The 15,194-nt window shown below is 43.4% G+C and overlaps 1 protein-coding gene across 1 annotated transcript; it reads right to left on the bottom strand.

Moving 5' to 3' along the window:
- Positions 1 to 507: 507 nt before the first annotated feature.
- Positions 508 to 15,194, bottom strand: LOC137325648 (di-N-acetylchitobiase-like). Its single transcript, XM_067990912.1, has 7 exons — positions 15,063 to 15,194; positions 10,453 to 10,591; positions 6,550 to 6,758; positions 4,843 to 5,014; positions 4,657 to 4,754; positions 3,335 to 3,496; positions 508 to 693 (listed from the first exon to the last, which is right to left on the bottom strand). The coding sequence occupies exons 1-7, from the start codon at positions 15,192 to 15,194 to the stop codon at positions 508 to 510; spliced, it is 1,098 nt and encodes a 365-aa protein (XP_067847013.1).

Raw genomic sequence — 15,194 nt, 5'->3', positions numbered from 1 at the left:
TCTGGTCCGTTCACCCCCCCTTAATGGAGGAAAGTTGAAAATTAAAGTTATCGAGGTTCAAAATGATAACCAATCAAAATAAAATCATCAAAATCATTGTCAAGAATTAAGATGTGCATAAAACAGACAACACGCGTGTGCATATCAGAATTGGATTATTACCCAACGGGAAAGCTGACTTGTTTTCTGAATTGTAAATAATTAGCGGCGAGATGTTTTAACCTGCACTATCATTAAGCATTATGAAAGTCAATACAGATTTGATGCATTTTGTAAACAACTTGAGATGCCTGAAGTGACCAGATCTTGGAGTACAAATTGTATTCGTACATTTTCTTTTCATTGAATAGAAATTCGTTAGCTCGACAAAATGTTAAATCTGTTCCCTCGATCTGCGTTATCTTTTATTTCTAATGTTGGAAGCTTGCTCACTTTTTGCTGAGTTTACTTGCAAAATTAAATGATTACATTCTGTTAAGATGAGATGGTTCAACGTCACCGTTTTCCTCACAAAGGGCAAAGAGCATTCCACATGTCTTCAGTTTGCTTTACTATGAAATGATCATCACTGTAGTTCAGCATATTTCCATTCCACATGCCGATGCCACGGAGTCTCAATTTCTTCATGATCGCTGACTTAATTGAAATGCTCTGTGGATCGTCATACCAGACCTCATGAAATGTATTATTAACCTGCCATAAAAAAATAAAGAGTTACACAGATAGGAGCGAGGGGTTTGGGTCAATGCTCAGTTCGAGACACTATGCTGAAAATCTTCATCAGCAGAAGACAGAATGGACTGAAATGTACGATGAGAAAATGCACAATGACAAATGAGCAAAACAAACTCAAAAATTAGGGACTTACGGCTACGGCCGACAATTTCCTCAGGGCTTCTCCCACTCCGTCCCCTGACCATCGGCAGAAACTCCATTTCCGTGCACAAACGCGGTTTTCCGCTGCACGTCCACACAAGTAACGGGAACGGAGCAGGAGCAGCTCCAAGTCTATCTTTTTTAACACCCAAACCAATCAACTCATCTGGATGCTGTGCAACATATGAACATAAGGCACACATTGAAAGCACAGACGGGACCTCAGTTTAACGTGTCATCTGAAGGACGGCACCTCCGACAGTGCAGCACTCCCTCAGGACAGCAACTTAGAAAAATCCACATGAACAGCCCAGATGTCAATTCGGATGCAACAAGTCAAAAGATTATGGTGTTTGATTGGGAAAAAAATGATTTGGGGGAAATAGAAAGAGATAGATGACTTGTAAGTCAGAGTTAGCATGGGCCTCCAGAGAAAATGATTTAAAAAAATAAATCGAATTATCCAAGGTCTGATTTAACTCAATGTGGAACATTCTATCATTTCAAAATAATCTTTTCAAATTGCTCAAAGTAACAAAATATTGCAATCGAAAGGTGGAAAACATGATTTCAATGTTACTGCTGAAAGCTCAAGCATCACAGCCTTTGACTGCAGTGCATCAAGTATCTCAGCAAACTTGGCCAACGTCAATTAGACATGTGACTAGGTATTTTTTTTTATTCGTTCATGGGATGTGGGCGTCGCTGGCGAGGCCGGCATTTATTGCCCATCCCTCATTGCCCTTGAGAAGGTGGTGGTGAGCCGCCTTCTTGAACTGCTGCAGTCCGTGTGGTGACGGTTCTCCCACCGTGTTGTTAGGAAGGGAGTTCCAGGATTTTGACCCAGCGACGATGAAGGAACGGCGATATATTTCCAAGTCGGGATGGTATGTGACTTGGAAGGGAACATACAGGTGGTGTTGTTTCCATGTGCCTGCTGCTCTTGTCCTTCTAGATGGTAGAGGTCGCGGGTTTGGGAGGTGCTATCGAAGAAGCCTTGGCGAGTTGCTGCAGTGCATCCTGTGGATAGTACGCACTGCAGCCACTGTGCGCCGGTGGTGAAGGGAGTGACTGTTTAGGGTGGTGGAACCAATCAAGCGGGCTGCTTTATCTTGGATGGTGTCGAGCTTCCTGAGTGTTGTTGGAGCTGCACTCATCCAAGCAAGTGGAGAGTATTCCATCACACTCCTGACTTGTGCCTTGTAGATGGTGGAAAGGCTTTGGAGAGTCAGGAGGTGAGTCACTCGCCACAGAATACCCAGCATCTGACCTGCTCTCGTAGCCACAGTATTTATATGGCTGGTCCAGTTAAGTTTCTGGTCAATGGTGACCCCCAGGATGTTGATGGTGGGGGATTTGGTGATGGTAATGCCGTTGAATGTCAAGGGGAGGTGGTTGGACCCTCTCTTGTTGGAGATGGGCATTGCCTGTCACTTATCTGGCGCGAATGTTACTTGCCACTTATGAGCCCAAGCCTGGATGTTGTCCAGGTCTTGCTGCGTGCGGGATCAGACTGCTTCATTATTTGAGGGGTTGCGAATGGAACTGAACACTGTGCAATCATCAGCGAACATCCCCATTTCTGACCTTATGATGGAGGGAAGGTCATTGATGAAGACAGGACATACCCAGGGATGGTGATGGAAGAGTCTGGGAAGTTGGTTGAAAGATATGTGCGTATGGCTGTGTCAAGCTGTTGCTTGACTAGTCTGTGGGACAGCGCTCCCAATTTTGGCACAAGTCCCCAGATGTGAGTGAGGAGGACTTTGCAGGGTCGACTGGGCTTGGTTTGCCGTTGTCGTGTCCGGTGCCTAGTGGTCCGATGCCGGGTGGTCCATCCGGTTTTATTCTTATTATGACTTTTCGTATCTGGATTTTACAACTGAGTGGTTTGCTAGGCCATTTCAGAGGGCAATTAAGAAGCAATCACATTGCTGTGGGTCTGGAGTCACATCTCGGCCAGACCGGGTAAGGACGGCAGGTTTCCTTCCCTGAAGGACATTAGAACGCAGTCGGTCGAGAGTGTGTGGTATTTGCTACTGTGCAGTTTTCTTATGTACAGGGTACGCTACCGTCAATCTTTTGTGCTAAATTGATCATCAAATGGGAGACAGGGGCACACATTTCACAAACCAAACAATCGCCAATTTTCACAGGAGGGTCAATATGGGTTGTGCAAAGTGATCGATTTGAAAAGACCACAGCTCATCTCATTCTTTGCAACTGGTCATACACAATGTCTTAACAAACGGAACTGGGTTTGGTGCTTTGTCTGTCAACTCCCATTTTCTTGGCTATTCTCCAACTACACACATTTTCTACTGTATAAACTGTACATTCTGAACTGTGCTGAATCCTGTACACAGGGAATATTGAATTATGAAATACTGCAAGGTTTGCATTCTGCAAAGAATGGACAATGCACAACTCTCCATTGTGTTTTGATTGATAGTCTTACCATGTAGATATAAGACGGGACTTTCTGCTCATCATCCCAATATCTGCCAGTAATTGATTTGTGCACATGCTCTGCGATCTCTTTGTATGGGACCTGACGTCCAGCTGCATTACTGCAAGGGGCACCTCGGAAAGGAATCTTTTCCAATACACACCTACCAGTCTGAAAATACAAAAGGATGAAAATATAGTTACTTTGGGAACTTCAAAAATGCAGTAACAACATGACTGATCTCTAAGTGTAAAGAGGAACAATTGGAGAAAAATAAGTTTTACAATTTAGACAGGAGGGTCTCTCAATGAAATATATAAAATTAAATAGTACATTTATAGACAAGGACAAGGTTGTAATTTCAAATAGACAGCAACAAGACTGAATATAGAAGATTACGGAGTGATGTAATTGATGTGTTTGAGATGATCAAAGCAGTTGAAAGGGTAGATAGAGAGAAAGTATTTCCTCTGGTGGGAGAGTCCAGAACAAGGGGACATCAGCTTAAAATTAGAGCAAGGCTGTTCAGGGGTGATGACAGGAAGCACTTCTTCACGAAAAGGGCCGTGGAAATCTGGAATTCTCTCCCCCAAAAAGCTGTTGAGGCTCGGTCAATTGAAAACTTCAAAACTGAAATTGATAGATTTTTGTTAGGGAAGGGTATTAAGGGTTATGGAACCAAGGTGTGTTGATGGAATGAAGATAGAGATCAGACATGATCTAATTGAATGGCGGAACAGCTTGAGAGGCTAAATGGCATCCTCCTGTTCCTATGTTCTTATGATCCCTTGTGTGAAAAGGATGAGCTTTGAGAAAAGATTAGAGAAGCTTAAGATTTACAGCCGAGAAGAATGCAGTTCAGGGGAGGCCTCAGTGGAATAAAATGTTAAATAGCACAGATAAGGTAAGCCCAGAGAGCAAGCACTGCAAACAAATAATTTCTCCAGAACAGTGAATCAATGGGATATTTTGCACAGCAACAAGACAATCATAACATCATAGTATCATAGTAAGTACAGCAAGGGAGGAGGTCATTCGGCCCATCATGCCTGTGCTGGCTCGTCACAAGAACTATCCAATTAGTCCCATTCCTCTGCTCTTTCCCCATCGCCCTGTAAATTTTTCCCCTCAAGTATTTATCCAATTCCCTTTTGAAAGTGAATATTAAATCTGCTTCCACCACCCTTTCAGGCAGTGCATTCCAGATCATAACAACTCGCTGCGTAAAAAAAATGTTTCCCCAGATCACCTCTGGCTCTTTTGTAATGGTTTACAATAGTCTATTCTAAATAATTCGGATTACTGAAAGCCAGATAATGACAAAACCTTACCTCAAAAAACTGTGTGCAAGGATAGTCATAACCATACCATGGAACTCCCAACACGAGCTTTCTGGAATCAATTCCCAGATTGATATAAGCGGAGTAACCTAAATGGGGAAAATAATAAAGAGGATCTTCGATTCACATTGATATCGGGCAGGTAGACCCTGAACCAGATGGTCTTATTGTACATACCTGATAAAGTCTGGTAATAGGGAGCATTTGCCTTTGCAAAGCAATTGTCCCACATTTGACTCTGCATATCATAGGACATCACAAATAAAAAGTCACAGGAATTTGCAATTCTCAAAAAGTCATAGCATCGGCCATCAATGCAGTCTGGAGACCAAGGCACGTTAAATGTGACCTAAGGGCCAAAGAGTAACAAGAAGAAGTTAGTTTCATCTCATACCTTATGTTGGATATCACTAGTAGTTATATGGTTTTTATATGCACTCGCACATGGTCCATGGGAACTGTGAATTTAACAGGTTAGGAGTTCGACAGTGTTCATGACTGTATAAAAAGGAACAGGACAAAGTTGGGGCAAATAGTGAGTTAGAATTAATAGGATCCTCGGTTATCAAATATTAATCAGGTTCAATTCCCCACTGCTCACTCACCTTCTTCCTTCAATTTTCCATCAATTTTCTCTCCTCCTCTCCAAAAGGCATTAAGTTGTGACCAAATTGTAGTCCCAAAAGGGCCAGCCACACTCCAATACCGAGTCAAATTGGCCAAAGTTCTTTTATGTGAGGCCAGACATTGAGTGCTGGCAGGCTATTTTAACATGGGTGGGGGGACTAACCCAATTGGTGGCCATCTGCACGGTCACACTTCCAGTGGGAGGTTTCCAGATAATGATCAGATGGTTCATTTGACCTTCCCCGACCCAGTGGCACTCGGGGTAAATTGTGCCCTCCAACATCCCAGCTGAAATCAGATAACTCAGCACGAACCAGGATTTGCATGGCTCATGTAGTCACTGCCTGAACAAGAAGGCATTCGGGAGCCTAAGGTCAAGAATTATATCACTGTAATCTGAGTTATCAAAGTCCGTTATGTGCAAACTTCTCAGCAGTAAAAGTCTGCTTCAAACTTTACCCAATAAAAATGCAGCGAGTGATTTCTTTTTTTGACTCCTTAATAGTCCCTTTATTTCAAAGTAACTCATTGGATATGAACTGTGGGACATTTCTGAAGGATGTCAAAGGGCTCTACATTAAGACAAGTTTTTCTTCCTTTGAAGAAGGGTTTTGATGGAGTAAATAAGGAGAAAATGTTCCCAGTGGCAGGAGGGTTGATAGCCAGAGGACACAGGTTTAAGGAGATTGGCAAAAGAATGAGAGGGGAGATGAGGAGAATTTTTTTTACACAGAGAGTTGTTATGATCTGGAATGCAAAACCAGAAAGGGTGGTGGAAGCAGATTCAATAGTAACTTTCAAAAGGGAATTGGATAAATAATTGAAGGGGAAAAAATTCCAGGGCCGTTGGGAAAGAACAGGGGAGTGGGATTAATTAGTTAGCTCTTTCAAAGAGCCAGAACAGGCACGCTGGGCCAAATGGCCTCCTACTGTGCTGTAACCTTCTGAGAACCTATGTGAAAATTACAGTTCGAACCATCCCATGCATGGAAGCTGGAACTCAAGTCACTTGTATAATTCTGGGCGACAAGTGATGCAGCATCAAGTTTGCTGCATATCCAGCTTAAACTGATTCAATCTCAAATTTCTAACCTCAGCAATTGTCAAAGCAGCTTTGTAACAAGATGATGCACTGATAAACAGCAGCGAAAAATCATGATTTCAATTCACTTATCCAGAAAAATATCAATCTTCCTTCATAATTAAGTAGAAAGTAAATTGCTTATCCCCATTCAATGAAAAAAATGGCTCCTTCACCTGAGACCCAGGTATTTCACGGTGGAACACACCCATGGTTTCGGAAACCAGTTGAGGCATGAAGAAATAGCCGACAGATGGATTTCCAGCAGCAATGTTCACATCCAAATTGATTCCATCCATAAATTGCCTTTTTGCCAACTGCAATTGCTCATCGATCCAATTTGCTCGGCGTTGTCTGTATACAATGTTCCATAGTATAAAAACTCCTGGTGAAGGGTGAAGAAACAACTTCCAATTATAGAGCATGTTTCGCACAACATTAAGTCCCAAGACACTTTGCAGGACAGAACTGCCAACATCAAGTCGGAAGTAGTAGAGGGAGATTTAGCTCGAATTTGCATTGACATAGTGCCTGACACATCCTCAGGATGTCCTTAAATGCTTCATAGCCAATTAATTATTTTTGAAGCGTAATCACTGTTGCTTTGCAAGCAGATGTGATAGTTAATTTGTGCCCAGAAAGGCCCCACAAACAGGAAATTAGATAAATGGCCAGTTAATCTGTTTTGGTGATGTCGGTTGAGGGATGAATGTTGTCCAGGACACCAGGAGAACTCCCTGTTCTTTGAATTGTGCCAATGGGGTCTTTTACATCCACTTGAACAGGCAGGTGGAGCCTTTGTTTCAGGTCTCATCTGAAACACAGCATCTCTGGTAATGCAGCATTCCCTCAGCACTGCACTTCTGTGTCAAGTCCTGGAGTAAACCCAAAATCTTCTGACCCAGGAGGAGAGACACAGTGCTACCACTGAGCCAAGCTGACACGTGAGGGAAGTGACCAAAGGCACAGTCAAACAGGTAGGTTTTGATGAGGCTTTTGAAGATAGGAAGAGAAATAGCAAGACAAAGAAGTTGAAGAAGAAGAATCTGGAGTTCAAGACAGTAACAGCTGAAGGTTCTGCCATTGATGGTGGAAGAGGAGAAATCTCAGCGGCCCAGAGTCGGAAGAATGGAGCGTGTGTGCTGGGCTCTGGACACAATTGGGTGGAGCTTTCATTAAACTGCATTCTTCATTCTAAATCCTGGCATCAGTGGCAGACTGCTGCTGTGCCAGGGAATAAAAGTTCCACCTATCTATTTATAGGTTGTTAAAAACAGTATGTCCTGTCATCTTTCTATTCAAAAGTTCTGTGTCAACAGTGTCTTTTGTTTTTCTATTTTAATTGTGTTCCCATCCAGTGACGCCCGTCCTGTCTCCTTTATAATAGGATTTTGCCCATAATGTGGCCTGTGGTGATGCAGTTCCACACTACGGCCACCAAGTGATGGTGTGGAACAGATTTCTCAACCTGCAGCTGAAACTGTTTTTCATGGACCATGTTTTTCCTCAGTAACTGCAATATTTAATTTATAAAATAAGAGTTTCTAAAATAAAATACAAATTCAAAAAATGACATTTCACAATAACATGTTTAAATTTATCCAACTAATTTTCTTTTGTGTCTTTTCGTGTCTTTGCTTGAAGCAAAGACTTTAAAGACAAGTGAAGTTTTTATTTGAAGGCCTCAGCCTGTCTCCAAAGCCTGGACATATCCTTCTCCCTCATATACTTCTGCAGCTTCCCCTTAAATGCATCTATGTCATTTGCATCAGCCACTCCATGTGGTAGCAAGTTCCACATTCTTTCCACTCACTGACGAAAGAAGTTTTTCCTGAATTCCCTTTTGGATTTATTTGTGACTATCTTATTGATTTGGATTACCTCTAGTTTTGGACTCGCCCACAAATGGAAAAATACGAACATATGAACATACGAGAGCTGGAGTAGGCCATTCAGCCCCTCGAGCCTGCTCTGCTATTTGGTAAGGTGATGATTGATATGATTGTGACCTCAACACTACTTACCTGTCTCCCTGCTACAACCTTTGACTCCCTTGTTAATCAGGAATCTATCGCACTCAGCCTTAGAAATATTCAATGACCCTGCCTCCACCGTTCTCTGGCAAGGGAGTTCCACAGACTCACGACCCTGTGAGAGAAAAAATTCCTCCTCATTTCCGTCTTAAATGGGAGACCCATAATTTATAAACTGGTGGCCACTAGTTCTAGTATCTCCCACAAAGGGAAACATCCTCTCATCATCTACCCCTTCTCGTCCCCTCAGGACCATGCATGTTTCAATATGATAACCTCTCGTTCTTCTAAACTCCAGTGTATACAGGCCCAACTTGTTCAACCTTTTCTCTCAAGATACCCCTTCTTCTGAGGAATCAGTTGAGTGAACCTTCTCTGAACTATTTCAAAACAATTATGTCCTTTCTTAAATAAGAAGACCAAAACTGCACACAGTATTCCAGATGTGGTCTCACCAATGCCCTGCACAACTGGAGCAAAACATCTCTACTTTAAGATTCCATTCCCCTTGCAATAAATGACAATATTCCATTTGCCTTCCTAATCACTTGCTGTACCTGCATACTAACTTTTTGTGATTCATGTACTAGGACACTGATTCCTGTGGCACTCGTTACATCTTGCCAATTCTTCTCTCCATATGCCCGATCGAACCCATTCATAATTTTAAATACCTCTATCAGATCACGTCCCAGCCTTCTCTTTTCCAGAGAAAAGAGCCCCAGCCTGTTCAGTCTTTCCTGATAGTTATACTCTCTCAGTTCTGATATCATCCTTGTAAATCCTTTTTGCACTTTCTCCAGTACTTCTGTATCTTTTTGTAGTATGGAGTCCAGAACTGTGCACAGTCCTCTCAGTGTTTTCTAACCAAGGACCTATACAAGATTAACATAACTTCTCTGCTGTGAATTATTTCCCTCTAGAAATGAACCCCAGTGATTTGTTTGCGCTTTTTAAGGCTTTCTTAACCAAGCATTTCTGCTTAAATGCTCAAGGCAAGTACAGAAGATCGGAATAGGGCGACGATGAGGGAAGCGGTGGTTCGGGCACCTAACTTGCAGGAACATGTGAGGGGTGAGGGACTGATGCTTCCAAAGATGTCAATAGCAGTTTGGGTCCCATTCCATTAGAACCCACTCCTCCCCAACAAGACATGTTAGACCCTCCATTCCCTCATCTCCCCAATACTGCCAGATCCCAGCAATCCCTGACCATCTCCTGAGTCCTTGCTGGATCCCACAATCTCCCTCCTCAGAATTCTTCCCCTCCCCTACTCCTAGATCAGAAGACTCCCGCTCAGTGCTCACGAACCCAGCAAGTTTGGGAGGTGAAAAGTAGAATAAAAATACATCACCAGGCAATCTCCCATGGCAATGGACAAAGAGAGTCCAGACTTGTGTAGTATTCAGACGAAGCAGGATTGGAGTGTGGGGGATAATTCAACCAGGGTGTTCAGATGTAACTCAGTCCCCATTGTGAAATCATGAATTTTGTCCTAATTTTTAATATAATACTTTGATCAATTGTAATTTTTATTTAAATAGCATTTTGAGCTGAAAGATGCAAAACAGAGGTGCTACAGTGCCACCACTGGTGGGGAGGATGTAATTACAGCGCATCAAGTTTACGGAGACAGTTCCCATTATAAATGTGTAATTTCAAATAAAATTGCTGGACTATAACTTGGTGTTGTAAAATTGTTTACAATTGTCAACCCCAGTCCATCACCGGCATCTCCACATCATTATAAATGTGGACAGAGGAATTTATAAATGGAAAAAGTTGCCACAAAAGTGTGAAAAACTTGAAAATAGAAAGTAAGGTTTTGTAGACAGGAGGTGTGTGTGTGGATGTAAGATTTTAATATATTATAGATGGAATGTGGAATTATTAGCTCGAGTTGTGCAGGAGCTGTAGAGGAATTTCAGCACTGTAAGGTCGCAATTCAAGGCTGTGCACTGAATGTCCTTTTATGTGGTTTTCAATAATACAGCTTGCATTGGAAGACAGAAGGACATTTGTTTTTTCTGTGATAAAATTATTTACCTCTCAGGACAACTCGAACTTGATTCGCATGAGCATAACACAAAAGCTCAGGATCGTAAGGTCCAAAGGCTGCAATAGTCGTAACCTTAGACCAGTCATAATACTTCCAATCCTTTCCTCCAACATCAAAGACAAAGACCTAGTACAAAATAAAGCAGTCAATTGCAGTAATGAAGGGCAGAAAACTGCCATTTAAAAATAGATATTTTCACAATCAATGGCCCAGATTTTGTTGACAAAATAACGGTGAGGCTAATGGCGCTCGTTTTATTTATGTGTAAATGGTACAGCAACTTCAGGCGAGGGGCAGATACGCAGTTAAACTCAAACATCCACAAGTTGCTGACCGAGTTGGGCTGCTCCGCTGTTAGCTTCATGAAAACAGCATCTCGCTATCTTGCTCACCGTTAAAATTCATTGAACGACGTAAAGTTCATGTATTTGCGCAGGAGATTCAAACTGAACTCGCCATGGAAAGTTACGTCTTTTCCATTCCAGTCTAAGTACCTTTTTAACGACGGTGAATGTGTTCATTATCGGCAATCAAGATCTCTGGCACTGAAAATTAACTATTACAAGAGTGGAGTCTCATTCCTTCAGGATTTAATTGCTGTTGGAGATTTAAAAATGGAAATTTAAAATTCAAACTTTTTTTTACTTCCCCTTTCACTCACTTTTTTCTCTCTCTTTTAATCCAATCTTTCTTTTCCTCTCTTTATTTCTCTTTCTGTACCTGATTTGACATTGAATTCGCCCACTCTAATTTACACTTCCTTCTCAATCCTTGCGCTGTTAATTTCACAATCCTTCAATCTCATTGGTTAAGGAGATACCCTGTTTCTTGCCCTGTTCACTCAGCTCCCAAATGCCCTGTTTCACTCACTGCCCCGTTATCAGTTCGCACTTTCAGCAACTTGCCACTCAAAAACGTGCAAGGGCAGGTCCAAGTAACGGCAAGCACCGTGAGATGCCCTGTTAGAGTAAAATTTGGCCCATTATCATTTCCCCAGGTTACGGGGTAAGGAACGGCTGGTGAACTGATTCTCAGGTTACCACCATTGTCGATCTAAATGCAGCCACCAGAGAAAAGAATATGCTAAAGAGAAACAACCTCTCAGAACTTCCATCTCCACAATAGTGCAGGTGAGAGGAACTGAACAACATGAGGAAAAGGAGCTCACATCCCAATACTCCATTCCAAGTGTTGGTGCTCAATACACTTCAAAAGGACAACTTAAACTAAATAAACTCATATTACAAGCAACTTTAGAGTTACAGTTTTAAAACTTTTCCATTTAAGGTACCTGGTGTCAAATCAAGCATTTCTACCATGAGACCAGCAAGACTAGATCAGAATATAGTTCCCTCGAAAGAGAAACAGCCCATACTGCACCAGTGTGACATTTTTCCGTTTCTCACACCAACCATCCTGTGTTCTCAAATGAGACTGCCTGTTTAGTGCTGCAGTTTAGTTCATCACAGTTTTGTGATTTGGGCCCTTTGATTTGGACTGAGACTGTCAAACATGCATCATCCAAGCTGGCACTTTTGTGCAGTAATGAGAGAGTGCTGCATTGTTGGAGGGGTTGTCTTTTGGATGAGATGTTAAAGGGGATCTAATAGACCGCTGGCAATATTGAAGAGCAGGGAGTTCTCTTGGTGTCCTGGCCAACACTTTTCTCTCAACCAACATCAGCAGAAACACATTAACTGTTCATTCATGCAACTTGCTGTTTGTGGGACCTTGCTCTGCACATATCAGCAGAATTGTTTTCCAGCACAATCTGTAACCTCATAGCCCGGCATATTCCTCTCTCTACCATTACCAACATGCCAGGGGATCAACCCTGGTTGATTGAGGAGTGCAGAAGAGCATGCCAGGAGCAGCACCAGGCGTACCAAAAAATGAGGTGCCAACCAGGTGAAGCTACAACACAGGACGACATGCATGCTAAACAGCGGAAGCAACATGCTATACACAGAGCAAAATGATTCCACAACCAACGGATCAGATCAAAGCTCTGCAGTCTTGCCACACCCAGTCGTGAATGGTGGTGGACAATTAAACAACTAACGGTGTGGAGGAGGCTCTGTATAGATGCTCATCCTCAATGATGGCAGAGTCCAGCACGTAAGTGCTAAACAAGGCTGATGTGTTTGCAACCATCTTCAGCAAGAAGTGCCAAGTTATGGGCCCCGACAACATCCCGACTGTAGTGCTGATTCGTGCTCCAGGACTAGCAATGCCTCCAGCCAAACTGTTCCAGTGCAGCAACAACACTGGCATCTATCCAACAATGTGGAAAATTGCTCAGGTATGTCCTGTCTACAAAAAGCAGGACAAATCCAATCCGGCCAATTACTGCCCCAGCAGTCTACTCTCAATCATTAGCAAAGTGATGGAAGGTGACATCGACAATGCTATCAAACGACACTTACTCACCAATAACCTGCTCACCGATGCTCAGTTTGGTTCCCGCCTCCAGACCTCATTACAGCCTAGGTCCAAACATGGACAAAAGAGCTGAATTCCAGAGGTGAGGTGAGAGTGACAGCCCTTGAAATCAAGGCAGTATTTGACCGAGTGTTGCACCAAGGAGCCCGAGTAAAATTGAAGTCAATGGGAATCAGGGGAAAAACTCTCCAGTGGCTGGAGTCATACCTAGCACAAAGGAAGATGGTAGTGCTTGTTGGAGGCCAATCATCTCAGCCCCAAGACATTGCTGCAGGAGTTCCTCAGGGCAGTGTCCAAGGCCCAACCATCTTCAGCTGCTTCATCAATGACCTTCCCTCCATCATAAGGTCAGAAATGGGGATTTTCACTGAATATTGCACAGTATTCAGTTCCATTCGCAACCCCTCAAATAATGAAGCAGTCCGTGCCCGTATGTAACATGACCTGGACAACATCCAGGTTTGGGCTGATAAGTGGCAAGTAACATTCACGCCAAGTGCCAGGCAATGTCCATTTCCAATGTGAGAGAGTCTAACCACCTCCCCTTGATATTCAACGACATTATCATCAACATCCTGGAGGTCACCATTGACCAGAAACTTAACTGGACCAGCCATATAAATTCTGTGGCTACAAGAGCAAGTCAGAGGCTGGGTATTCTGTGGCGACTGACTCACCTCCTGACTCCCCAAAGCCTTTCCACCATCTACAAGGCACGAGTCAGGAGAGTGTGATGGAATACTCTCCACTTGCCTGGATGAGTGCAGCTCCAACAAGACTCAAGAAATCCACACCATCCAGGACAAAGCAGCCCGCTTGATTGCTACCCCATCCACCACCTGAAACATTCAATCCCTTCACCACCGGAGCACAGTGGCTGCAGTGTGTCCCATCCATGGGATGCATTGTCGCAACTCACCAAGGCTTCTTCGACAGCGCCACACAAACCCGCAAACTCTACCAACTCGAAGGACAAGGGCAGCAGGCACATCGGAACAACACCATATGCACGTTCCCCTCCAAGTCACACACCATCTCAACTTGGAAATATATCAACGTTCCTTCATCGTCGCTTGTCAAAATCATGGAACTCCATACCTAACAGCACTGTGGGAGAACCTTCACCACACGGACTGCAGCGGTTCAAAAAGGCGGCTCACCACCACCTTCTCAAGGGCAATTAGGGATGGGCAATAAATGCTGGCCTTGCCAGCGACGCCCACATCCCATGAACGAATTTTTAAAAATTGCTGTTGAGTTTGCCGACAACACTTCAAAAAGTAATTCATTTCATGTGAAGTTCTTTGGGACATCCTGAGGACATGAGGTGCTCCATAAATTCAAGTTTATTCATTCTTGGAACCAACAGGCAGAGGAAACTTTTATCCCACCCATCTGTCAGAAGAATGTTTTGTTTGTGGGAAGGTGGGGGAAGTGGGATAAAAGCAGAATGAACACATCGAGCCTGCAGGTTATATTGGTGGTGCTCTTGTTGCTGCCACACTGCCCACTTAGTAACATTGCTCTGAAGTAAATACTGACCTCATCAATACAGTCAGCAGTTACAGAGTCATTTTGCAACCAATTTATTTTTTAAAGATCTGTTACGTTGTATTCAATTTAATCGTGGCCAAGGTCCCAGTTTTACAATGAGTGAAAAATGTCATTTTTATTGCATGAGATTCCAGGATTTTCAATATTCTGTGAAAACCACAAACCGGTGACCTTAACCATGGTATTAGACAGACACACTGCAGGAGTGAGATCACACATCATTTAAGACTCTGCACATTGGAGAAATATATTTAAAAACACATTTTATGGAAGCTGCACTTGTTAAAATATCTTTGCACTGCTCAATACTACTGTTTGTCCTATTTTATACAAACTGTAACGATACCAATATTAACACTTTAACATACGGATTATAATATGATACACTTTGCATTTCAACAATAATCGGACATTCCCCCCCCCACTACCCCCATCCCAATAGCTCCACCTGTCCCTCACCCCGACCCACACCCCTCAGACTGTTCAGAACACCCACCCACGACCCACGAACACCCACCCTCGGCCCCCAAACACCATCCCCCAGCCCCCGAACACCCACCCCCGGCCCCCGAACACCCACCCCCGGCCCCCGAACACCCACCTCAAACTCATGCTCCACGGTCACGGGTTCACACAGAGCCCGATCCGAACACGGGCAGCCGGTCCCGGAGCCGCAGCAGACCCACAGCACGAGCACGACCAGGGCCTGCGCCAATTCCAAACTCCAGCGCAT

The sequence above is a fragment of the Heptranchias perlo genome, chromosome 9, assembly GCF_035084215.1.
Source record: "Heptranchias perlo isolate sHepPer1 chromosome 9, sHepPer1.hap1, whole genome shotgun sequence".
NCBI lineage: Eukaryota > Metazoa > Chordata > Chondrichthyes > Hexanchiformes > Hexanchidae > Heptranchias > Heptranchias perlo.
The sequence above is the reverse complement of the archived record's forward strand: the minus strand, read 5'-3'. Positions and strand labels throughout refer to the sequence as shown.